Source organism: Sinocyclocheilus rhinocerous, unplaced genomic scaffold, assembly GCF_001515625.1.
Source record: "Sinocyclocheilus rhinocerous isolate Xijiao unplaced genomic scaffold, SAMN03320098_v1.1 scaffold550, whole genome shotgun sequence".
In the NCBI taxonomy this organism is placed as follows: Eukaryota; Metazoa; Chordata; class Actinopteri; order Cypriniformes; family Cyprinidae; genus Sinocyclocheilus; species Sinocyclocheilus rhinocerous.
The window spans coordinates 202,798-215,898 of NW_015667382.1; the positions used below are offsets into that span (position 1 = coordinate 202,798).

The window sequence follows — 13,101 nt, forward strand, 5'->3', positions numbered from 1 at the left end:
AGATAGATAGATAGATAGATAGATAGATAGATAGATAGATAGATATAGCAGTTAGCAGTGAGCCTAATCTTGTATAAGAAAAGGAACAGTGCAGACTGTTCTGTGGTAAAATAAAATATGTGAGATCAGAGCAGATAACATTTCCACTTTACTCCTGAAGAATAATTTTACAGGTCTGCAGAGGAATGCATTACAGACTCCGTAGCAGAAATATTGTCACCACATTATTTTCAATGCTTGGGTGTTTATAGATAACCATAAATGCCATACACTATATAGATGATACTGCCAAACCCATGGAAGAAGAGCAGCTGGGTGCTGATCAGTCAGTCATTCAGATGATAAATAGAGCATACAGCTGAGATGACTGAAAAAATCCACCAAAATTCAAAAAATCACCTGGAAGTGAACACGCATACATGCACACACAGTGAGGATTCAAACCCCTGCTAGGCAAGTAATCTCTAGACCTCTCCGCGATACAGCATGCCAGCCCACCATCCTATACACCCCCACAGTGAATGTAATCCAGCTGAGATTAGATGCAATTCACAACACACACAAACACGCACACATACATCCAAAATACACACCCACTCACAGCATGAGCTATACTGTGATTTACAGAGACAATCTTTAGCTTCAGGAAGGGATAACTGAGGAGACAGTTTCATCTCCTCTCACAGGGGCCTTACGCTCACCTGAAACAACGGCTCACTGACTCACCTTAAAGGCATAGTTCAAAAATTTCTGACATTGTTTTTTCAACCTGAAGTTAATCATGAAGACTTCCGGAAAATGAAAAAAAGGGGAAAAAAGGGGGGAAAAAAAACTTTTAATACCCTTTGAAAAATGAAAAGATTTTTTTTAATTCAGTCAATCCAACCTTATTCAGCAACTGTGCTGCTTGAGCTACTGTATGTGATCTGATTCATGAATGACAAAATATTTTAATCAAATGACAAAAACTATGACTAAAGCAACTGTGTAAAAATTCACATTATTCCTAACATGTATGACTTTCTTCCATGATACAGAAGAAGAAATTCAATCAAATGTCCAAGCTGCTCTTTTTAATATTTTTTTTATATAATATATTTGGGGTCAGTAAGATGCGTTTTATATATATATATATATATATATATACACACACACACACACACACACACACACACATAAAATAGACCCACACCTCCACCAACCACACACACATCCATCAGCAACACATCTACTGCTCGCGCCTCGCGTCAAAGAATAGACAAAAGTTTAGATGCCTCTGAATATTTTAGTTGTTCTCTGCACTATTTGGAGAGTTTATCTGAAATATTCATTGGCTTAATCAAATTTTCCTAAAAAAAGTGTTAAATATTTCAAGCAACAGTGAAATCCATTACAGGCCCTTTAATAGTATCTAGGGAACATGTATGTGTGTCAGGTGGGTACCTGCTAGCTGAGGGTTTAAATGGACACCAATGGCACATAATCACAGGAGAGAGACATTATTATGAACAGTTCAGATCACAGACATACACTTTATTACACATTTATAGAGTTTTATTCACTATGCATTTTCACAGTATAAATATATTATGCAATATGCAAAAAGTATAAAACACTCAAATAAAATGTTATCTCAATTTTAGCCACTTTTAATCTGCAATTTAGATAAATGCACATTTTGAAAAAGTCTTTGTCACAAAAGAATGTATCTAGTATCTAGTGAAAGCAACATATGATGATGGAAAAACTAAGGGAAAAAAAGCAAAACATCTCACAAGGGGGTCATTAAAAGTCTATTATGTTTAAAAGTGCTTAAAATACACCCATTCAGCTCTAAAGGGTTCATAAAAAGGGTAGGATGCCATTATGCAGTGTATGGTGCAGTTTTAAAGCACCCCTGAGGTTTCAGGAGCGGGTGAAGGCGAGCCGGATGTGCATTCTGCCCTCTCAGCCGATCAATTCCCAGGCTAATGTTCCTCTCTTTTGTGGCATATGCCTCACTCTCTCTATGACTTCTACCTCTTGCTCTCTCACTCACTCACTCTCTCTGTCTCTCTTAGGTTGAACTTGTTAAATATTCATAATGCCTCAATCTCAGAGCTGTGTTTATAGAGGCTTGTCCAAAAGGGATCCAGTGTGACAGAGTTCACTGCTTCTAAAGAGCTCTCTTCATTGTGTGTTTGACCTAGAGGGCCCCTATTGAAATAACTAGGTAGCCATCACTCCACTATTGTTTTACAACAGATGTTCTTGGGACAATGTCTGAATTCATAGCAGAACAGAAATAGTTGGCAACTCTTTGGGGACAAGACCAACATTCACACTAAAGCCCGACTGCCAGTGATTTTATCAGTGGAGGTCACCTGGTTGTTGCATTGTCGGTAGCTATGCAAGTAGGCTTTTAAGTCACTGAATGCATTAGGGATTTGCTAAACTATATCGACTAGTTAGTGTGTTGTGTGAAGGATTGGTCGTCCAAGGAGGCCTGAAAAATAAGCTTCCACTAGACCTTGATCAAACCCAGCTGGCACATGACCAACATTTAATGTTAAAACAATTGTAATGCTAAGTGTTGTAAAAAAGTTAACAAAATAACCCTTACATTTACCAAGATCTATATGAAAGACAATGAAAAAAATGTTGTGATATCAATGTTGATTCCATCTGCAAAATTGAAACAAAATTCAACAGTGATTTAACCTTGATCCATGATGTTGATTCACCCACAAAAATGTTGAAATGAAGAAGTTGTTTCTTAGAGGGTGTTCACACAGAACACATTCTTGCATTCCCAAACTGCTAGACGAAGCCCCAAGACACATTTTTAAAATGTTCAACTATTTTTAACATGATACTGCGAGATGCTGAAACTGAGATGTTACAGACTCATGATATATTATAGACTATATTTAACTGATAAAGAAGTAATAGATACTAAATAATAGATATAAACTTTATTGTACAAAACATGTTGTTGTTGTTACAAAAAAAGGAAACTATAATAATGGAAATATTGCTTAGAATAGATGATTTGAAGTACAATGTCTAGAAATTCAATACTGAATGCAGTGTAGCAGCAGTACCTTAAAGAGGAAAAATGTAGGGCCTAAATTCTCAGAGATGGTTGTATCATGCAGTACTGAATAACTTCTTTATAATATGAAAAATAGGGGCAATGATATTCTTCAGAAATTCACCTGTTGTGTTCCACAAAAGAAGTCACATGGGTTAGGAACAGCATAAGTGCTAACTATTCCTTTTATCATTCATGTTGTCAAAACTGTCTTTAAAGCTGAATGGTTTCCGGTTATTTTGTCACTGCATGAAAGAGATTTGGCATAACAGAATCACAGAGAATATGCATGAGAGGCCATTAGGACACTCCATCTTCAATCAATCCATACATACATACTTACATAAAAAAATAAAGATTAAAATAATTTTTTTTTTAATTAAATTAAATTAAATTGAACAAAACAAAATGAAATGAAATAAAAAAGCTCATCCAAAGGGTGGGTCCCCCCTACCTTTCCTGTGTTTAACTCAGAATCTTATTATTTGTTTATCCTTTACTCTAAGACTTCAGAGCCACTGCGAATCTGAAGGAAAGTCCAGACAGCTGGGATCAGATTAGGACAGCAGTCTCACCAGAGTCCCTTCACTTCAAGCGAACAGTCTTGGCTTTACATTCAGAGTCTTGCAGATTAGACATGCCACCACTGAGAGAAGCCATCTGATCAATGTGGAAAGAGACCAACTATAGATTTTTTTAAAAATATATAAAAGGTATTTGGGGACAGACTAATCTGAAACCAATGATACCATAATATAATAATAATAGCCCACGACACAGTGTGGCAAAAGTGGCAGATCCTTCAAAAAAATGCTGAATCATATAGTGATGTACCTTTATCTGGAAGCACCAATAATAACAAAACTAATAATTTACTAAATCAAATTCAAAATCAAATTACAAATATGTTTTAATGAACATTAAATTAAAGTTACAGTGCATGGGTGTCAATGTTTAGACCTTCCACACAAGAAAACATGTTTCTGTCAAACACCCGCTCCTCAAGCACGATGCACTTCACATACAGTATATACTGTTTGCACCAAGTATAAATAGACACTGTCAAAATATAGTTATATAAGAAATATTCTTGTATAGAGTTATACAATACATTACAATACAACACAAATTTGTTTGTTTTTAATATTACATTTGAGGTGAACATTTTTTAAATGTACTAAATTGCAACTTTACTAAATTGCAACAATTACAAATATATTTAACTACATGACATATAAGTTTCAATAGAAAAAAAATATTAAAAGTATATTTTGGTTTACCATAAATGCTTGTCAGTACAATTGGAAGTACAATAATACCATAATACATTTTAATTTAAATATAAATAACATGCAATTAAGTGTCAGAAAACATTTAGTATTCAATATTATTTTGAAGTATACTATTTCCGTAATAAGTACTCTATTTAAAAATATACTATATTGTACTTTTTTGGACAAGGATCCTCCGGTCTCGGTCTTGACTCAGACCCAACATACGCTGACTCCAGTGAGCTGATCTCGACTACAACATTGACAAATAAGTCATTGGCCTACTGTGTCAACAGATAGGACTGTTCTTAGCTGCTACAGATCTATGAAAAGTAACTTGTGGACTGAGACATATTTTTTAAATGGGTCTAAGGTCATCAGGGCCTACCCACAATCTGTCGACCATTGACAGTTGTGCATCTTATTAGACGCTCTTTTAGAGAAGTTGCCCTTTTAAGAGGAAATTTGCTCTCAGAGATCACCATTGTAACAGATGGACAAATCAGACACATTATTATTTGTTATATTTAACAAATAATGCAACAGACCCCTCACCAAAAAAATCGGACTTGATGCCAGGATGTCTGTGAATGACCCCCCAGGACACTGGTTACCATGGCAGCCAGGACACCTCAGCCAGATTACATAGCTTTTAAAGGATTTTTTAATAGGCTTTTTTATCTGGCTGAGGTGTCACATAATTCACTTCGAAACAGACACATAAGTCCCATAGAAAAGGACTTCTTCTCATTGATTCATAGTCAAACCTTTCTATGAACGAACATGCATATCCCCAGGACATTGTGTGTAGTATTGCTGGTTTTGTATATTGTCTTTTGTATTGTATACTGTTTATGCATGCCTTACGATAGAATTATTAGATAATGTAACCCTATTGGTACCGTGTTTGATATCAAAACCTTATTTAGTCCACCATCCATTGATGCATACCACCTCCTCATAATATTCACTAATTAGGTGAATAATTAGGCAGTGTCATGAATTACAGGACATATTTTTACCTTACTGAATAAATTTGTGCCCGCTGAGAGTGCCCGCTCTTGATTCACTCTAATACAATGATAATAAAGAGCTTGATCTTGAAATACTCAATGGGTTTACTCTTTACATTAATGTGATTTGTCTACATATTTCTGACCAATTTCAAAGGCTTCATATAACATACAGAGGTACGTGCCCTCTTCTGTTTAAAATAATCTCAACAGTATTTTCTTGTTTTTCCCCTACTACGTGTAGGATTCAGCAGCCTCAGTTTTTTGCTTTGGTTATGGCCCATTGCAATATTGTAAGCTTTAGAAACATTAGGGCAGAGAAATGATAACATGAAAAATTGATATAAAAAAATAAAACACAATTTTCACTCTTTTTTTTTAATAATATATTTTGAAGGAAAATTCCACCGTGTTCCAAAACAAAATTTATATTTTGTATTTATAGATATATTTATTTAATATTCAGATTTTATTACAGCTTTTTTGTTATTAATGAAACATTTTAATAGCTTTAGTTTTAGTTTGTTAAAAAAAAAAAAAACTCAACAAAACTAAATGGTATTAGTCAAAAAATTGAACCGTTATGACGCATACCTCAAACTGACTAAAAGTGGTCACTGGGGATTTTTTTTGCCAATTACAATATTATCCAGCTAACAATTAAACGGTCAACCCAGAGTCTATTTATGGTTAAGTACCAGTTTAACACAGACTGGAACTAATTGGAACTGACCGATGCACAATAAAGCATGAACTATGTTCAAATAAATAATCAGGATTGTAGCACCCATGGAAAATGTTACTTATAGCATTCTTTTAATGTCTGCTTCTGCTCAGATGAAAAGTTAGCAATAGTTTAACATTTTTGCACCACTATAACCAACCATAGGCATGTTAATTGTGTGCATAAACAATCATTAATCAGAGGAATGTAAATTAGCATGTAGGCCTATCAGTAACAACAAACTTGTTCTAAATTCTTTTCATGTTGCACCACTCACTTGCAATACAGCCATGAGCAAACCACACACCAAAACTATAAAAATTCCCATTATAATCAACAATCCCAGACACGGTTTAAAGATTCAAATGTCAAATTCTAAACAATAACGGGGGTCTGAAAGTGTCTAGCTGTCATTCAGCTGTTAATAACCGTGTCTCAGTTTGGATGAGATCAGAGTGTGATGTAAGGGGCCAGAGAAACGGACCCATTCTGTGATAAGTCTAAAAATGGCTCTTGGTGGAGCTGCCACATTACCATGCAGGCTTGGCATCTTCATTCGCTGCCACTACAGCAGACAAAGGCTGAAGTGTGTTCACTGCCAAAACCCAGACTTCAGCTGACCTGCTGCTGTCTGACACCCCGTACACTGTAAAATCTAATTAGTTGGGCTTACTTAAAAAAAGCATGCAAACCGATTGCCTTGAAAAAACTAAGTAAAGTGAAATAGGAATAGTATGTTGTACTGACAAATGCTTAGTTAGTATAGTTTACTTACACGAGAGTTCTAGTAACTAAAAAAATAACTGTAGGGGGTACTTGATACTTTCCTTTAGGTTTACTCATGACTTAGTATAGCTACTCACTGACTCCCAGAGTGCATTGCAGCATGAATAAATTATGCAGTTGCTTTGTTTTACAGTTGTTGATTTTATTTGCCAATTTTATTTGCTGTCTTGTGTCAGTAGTAGCACAACAAAAAGAGCAAATAAAATGGTTATTGTTACAATTAATGAAAATAAATGAAATTGAAGTGTTACCACTGTTGTGATTCACGTGCTGAATGTTTAAGTCTGTGTGACTTTAGCAAATCACCACACACTATTTAAGGATTATATAAATCAAATTAAAATCATCTTAAGGTATTTCTGAAAAATTGAATTAGAAAAAGTTCATTAATAAACACACACACAATAGAGTCACTAATGCTTTAATAATATGATAGGTCATCTTCTAAAATCAACCTATTTATTACGTTTCTTCCCTTGAAATCAAATATCTCTGACTTCATGATGCATTGCTGCATTAACAGAAAGAAAATTATAGTAACATAAACCAAGTTCCAAGTATCCAACCAAAGGAAACGCTAATCACTATAATGGTGAGTTAAAAAAAAAACACATTTTAGGAAAATCAAAGAGAAAGGAAAAATTGAAATCGCATCATATGACCCCTTTAATATCATTGGTTCCTTTGTGGCTACTTGAATATTTTAAGTAAGTGTCACTCAAAACAGTAAGTAAATTGTTTTATTTGCCTTGAAAGTAGCTGTAACTTAATAAAACCTAGTAAGTATAACAACTAAGTAAAGATAACTAATTAAATCTAAGTAAGGTAAACTATTGGATTTTACAGTGTACAATCCACTGCGTTCTAACAGTCTCCAAACTCTGAGAAGGTGATTATGTGATTATCAAACCTGCACCTTCTTTTAAACACTCCAGTGAATTTTTATTAAGCACATTCTACGCTCTCAAATTCCTCATTGATTTCTAAAGAGAATAAACACTTACAATAAGGTCTCAGTGAAACATACAGAACGTTACAACACATTCACAACACCCCCACATCAATCCACCCACTCACTTTTTCCTCCTACACCCTCTCTCTAGCACAAAAGTTAACAAATGAAACAGGAAAACTATTCAGCCAATGTATCATACACACGGGGGAGTCGTGTCTTAGGCTGCAACTTCCTTCTCATTAGCTTAATGGCGTTTGAGGCCTTTAACTCAGTAGAAACAGCATGTAGAGAGAAACACAAGAGACGACTGGTATTTAACTGCATGACTAGTTCCATTGATACGACACATGTATGTGGGGTGCATATGCAACATATTGTGTGCGGTAACATGAAGGGGGAACCCAAATCAGTTTTAAAATGCTTGTAAATGCTTCCTATAAATTCACAAATAAGTGCATGAATAAGCATTTTAGGTTAACAAAAAAAAAAATTTGTTGAATGTGATAATATGCAGATTTTTATCACAACTAAAGAGCTACACAGTGAAAAAATGGTAACATCTAAATACCTATAACTTTTATTCAGGTCAAAAATATTATTTAATATTAATTAATTAACAAATATATTTATACCAAAAATAGTTTTATATTAAAAATCAAGTAGAAATAGCTGTTTAAGAGAAATAAAAAATCAACTAGAAATAACTGTTGCAGGTTACTACATTTTCAATGTTATTTAGCAGTCTTTTTTTTTTTTTTTTTAGTAATCTGCAGTTTAGACTGTAGACAACTTTTGTGGAACTCTCAGGTCCATAGAAAATGTTCGTCCAATCATTGCATTCATTCCGAATGGGTTTTAATCCACACAATGCACTTGCAGAGTTTATTCTCGACAGGTAAGCTACAGTAAACTTCTAGTTGAAAGTATTCCTAATATGTTGCACCTTTTATTGAAAGTAGCCCAGTATTTTTACCTGTTGAGACATGCCTTCACTTTTATAGACCTGTACTATAAGAGCTGTATTTGTGATGTTTGAATTGGGGGAAGCGTGATGCACAAAAGGGGCATTTGAAAACATTCTTTATTTTTATAGTTCTGTTAGGTCACACTAGTAAGTGCAAAAACTGAATACTACATCTCTAACATGAACAAAATGGTATTTTAATATAATATTTGATACTGTGTGCAGAGAAAAACACTCCTAAGTAAGGATGAGCCAGGACAACAGACTAGTTGCATTCGACAAGCATATGTAGATATTTTCTTATTGCTGTGTCTACAATCACATAATGTCGAGTAGGCACTTATATTTCATTTGATACTTACTCTGTGAATGTGAAAAAAGTATGTTCCATGTAGGAGGAATATGGAAAGAATGAATTAAATGTTAGTGTACTACCCTGTTGAAAAAAAAACAGCATATGCTGGTTAGGTAGCCTATGTTTTGAAGCATGGTAGCTGGTTTGAGCTGGTTTAAGATGGTGTTTACTTGGTCTTTAGCTGCTCATGAGCTGGTTTAAGCTGGTCCTAAGCAACTAGCTCCTGCTCAGGACCAGCTTAAACCAGCTCAAACCAGCTGCCATGCTTCAAAACATACCTAACCAGCATATGCTGGTTTATTCAATAGGGTACATCGGCCATGTCACTGTCATGTGACCTACCAGTGACAGCTGTGTCACTTTACTTCCATTCACTCCTCCTCCCCCATAGCTACATGGAATAGTAATAAAGTGACCTTTGAATGTGCACTCCAGAATCTCGGTGGAAGTAGTAAGTCATCCAGAACTTACTATGAATTCGGACATACTACTCTTTTGACATACTGTTTTTCACATACTATATTTTTTGTCAGTGTGAACAGTAAAGCCCACTGTGTATGGTTGTAGGAGTTTTCAGTCACTGCATTGTCCAATCAATTAGTTGATTTTGGAAAAAAAAAAAACTGAAGAGCATTTAGAAGGACAGAGGGAATACTACCTTGCTGGATGATTTGGTTTTGCTGTTGTGGTTGTTGTTGGTGGAGAGGCTGGCGTCCTCATGAACACTGTCCAGAAGCCACAGCAGGAACTCCAAAGCATCATGTTGAGCGTTCCCCTTGAACTGAGAGCCATACTTGGACACAACACTCTAGGGAAGGAGCGGGAGATTTTGTCAGATAAATGTTGATATGGACACAGCTTTGAAACTAATTGCATTATAACTTCAATCATACAAATCTTGTTTTTCTCCCTGATTTCATCCCCGATTCACAGCTGTTCCGATATACAGCCGTTACGCTCTCTTGGCCAACACTACTCAGCCAATAAGATTCAAGGACCAGAGTTTTCAGTGATCCAATTATAAATGGTCAGCCAAGAAGCAGTAATGTTTACACCTAGTCTTAACATGCGTTTTAAATTTGTCTCCTAGGCTGTGACCACTTGTGTTCGGATTTCATATAGACTGTAGCACACAAATAAAATGTAATGAATGAAGCCATTACGCTGCTTATGAGTGAGCAGGAAACTAAAAACGAATGGAAAGGATACAATAGGTAACAGTGACTTTGGTCATAATCTGTGTGTTTTGGCACAACATAGCGAAGTTAGAATTGATTGTTTTTGTTCGCTTTCTTAAAACACGTCCCAGAATGCTCACGTGTTTGGTGGGCGGCAAATAGGCCTTTTGTCGCTGTTTAAACACATTCAACCACACTACAAAAGCAATCCTGACTGAATGTGTTTTCAGCTACCTCTGGAAGTGGTCCCAAGTGGACAAGCTCAAACCCTTTTATACCGTGTTTACACCTGCATTTAGCATCATGCACTTGTGATCATAAACACATTTTTAATACCAGGTGTAAACAGAGTCTTATGGTCATCATTTTTGTTGTGAATGGCCCTTAATTGTTGTATAAATGTGAATTGGCCACCAATATTCTGAAAACATATACGAGGTGAGGTGTTATTTAATTTAAAGTTTAGTTACAGGTGCTGTTAGTGTACTAAAAAGTGACATTTTAAGCTGCAAAGTTGCCCAAGACAAACACATTTTCACCTGATTATGAGTCCATATATTGACTTAAATGAAGATAAGTTTTCCACTTTCTTCTGTGAAAACTTAAAGCCTTAAAAACTTGATTTGTAGTCAATGAATTCAGGCCTAAAAACTAACATTTACCAAATGTCCTGTGTGACTTTTAAGCAAAGACGGACATCAAGAACAGGTTAAACGTATGAAAAGGATTCTGAGCACATTAGCACAATGTCATATTCAGATAATAATAATCCCCTTATCTGCTTATCATATTTGGATTGATCTGGGATAGAAGCAGATTTTGGGAATCACAAAGCTTCAGTAAGACTAGAAATATATGGGTTACTCAGTAATATAAATTATGCACTGCTATTCTAATAGCACCTCATTTTGCAGATTTCTTCTCTTAACAAAAACAAAAATCCTCAAATATTAGGCCTACATTTTTTCACTCCTCAAAGGAAATATAATATTTATTTGTCATTTCATAATTGCTTCAGTATCACATTAACCAGTACAAGATGTTTATTTACAATATGAACAACATTTAACACTGTTATGGTGCTTGCTCAATTCTGTATCAAAGGAATAGTGCACCCAAAATGAAAATTCAGTCTTCATTTATTCACCCTCATGCCAAGCTTTAAAGATGGTTGCTCTTTTTTGTAATGCTATTATAATAAATGGAAACTGATGCAAAGTCACCATAAAAGTGGTTCATGCAACGTGTACACTATTCTAAGTCTTCTAAAGCCTAACAAAACCTTGTGTAAGAAACCAACTGTAATATTGTACTGTTGTCCGATTCGTGAACAAGTCGTTCTTACAATATGAATCATTTCAGTGAAGTTATAACTGGTCTGAATGATTCATTTACAAATCTGTCTGTTCTGGTTCTCAAGTTCAACTCAATGACTTAAAGAGACAGTTCACACACAAAAAATGAACATTTTGACATTATTTACTCACCCTTATGTTGTTCCAAACCTGTATGCGTCTATTTCTTCTGCAGTGTTCTACAATATTTTGAATAATGTTGTTAGCCAAACAGTTTTAGTAACCATTGTATGGCAATCAAAAACACTGAGACATTTCTTAAAATATCCACAGAAGAAAATCAGTCATACAAGTTTCATATTTGAATTTTCATATTTGAGTGTACTGTTCCTTTAAGGGCATTCACACTGTTCCATACTGGATGTTATTTCAGTCTCAACAGCACACCTGCTGCAAAGGTATCAATTCAAATGATGTCTGCATGAGTAAAACAAGTCCAAAGTTCCAGAGATGTCCTCGTACAGCAGCTTTATGACATTTACACCTATACATGTTTGTTTAACCGGGACTACAGGCTGTAAACTGATACTTCTACTGCTGAACTGAAATGAGGACAACAACACAACTTCAGGTGGTATTATATTTTATATGTATACACAGCCATTGTAGGTTAACAGGTGCATGAAACATACCCTGGGGATAAGGATATTTAGAAAATTGACTTTCTTCCTCACAACTAGTCGCAAGCAGGTAATGGATCAACAATCAACCCTTTCATACCACAGCAGACTGTTTGAATTTATATAAGTCGCTAAACATAATAGCACAGAGACGTTGAAACCCTGTAAATTGTAAAACATTTCATTTTTGTTCTTTCAGCCTTCTCTCAGTATATCAAGGTCCAATGGTCAAACAGCAGCCAATATAATTAGTGTGACAAGTAGTTTAGACATAAATTACTGGTCTCCATTCACTTCCTTCTCAGGACAAACCTCTCCCTTCTCTTACACAAGAATGACAAACAAGTCTAGCAGGTTAACATGACCTGTCTTGGTTCCATTGGCAATTCACTAAGCAACGTGATGAATGATGGCATTACATAACCTCAGCTTCAGCGCTGCTTGCAGAGTTTCTCTCCTATTCTTAAGCTTACCAGACAGGAATGTGCCTTTACTACATTCTTCTTTTCATTTTAGAATCAACTAGTTTTCCATTTAGACCAGGAGTGTCAAAGACATGGCCAGTGGGCTGATTCTACAGCTCTCTGAGGAATCCAGTGATTTGAGGATGAAAATTAAAAGTAAAATCATGGTGAAAAGAGAACAAAAACATGTGTCCATATTGTTTTTTAGCATGAAATATATTAAACATATTACATTTTAATTAGGCCTATAGTACGTCAGGTCAGATTAACTTTTTGTCTTACTTTGTCAACGAAGGTAAAAACTACGAAGGTATTTTTTTTTTTTTTTTTTTTAAAAATTTTT

General features: G+C 35.2%; 1 protein-coding gene across 1 annotated transcript in view; it reads right to left on the reverse strand.

The window, feature by feature from the left end:
* Window positions 1-13,101, reverse strand: part of usp43a (ubiquitin specific peptidase 43a) — a 100,417-nt gene that overhangs the window by 82,363 nt on the left and 4,953 nt on the right. The window contains exon 2 of the mRNA XM_016545757.1: window positions 9,800-9,949. Within this exon, the coding sequence (XP_016401243.1) occupies window positions 9,800-9,949 (150 nt within the window). The remainder of the gene's footprint in view (window positions 1-9,799; window positions 9,950-13,101) is intronic.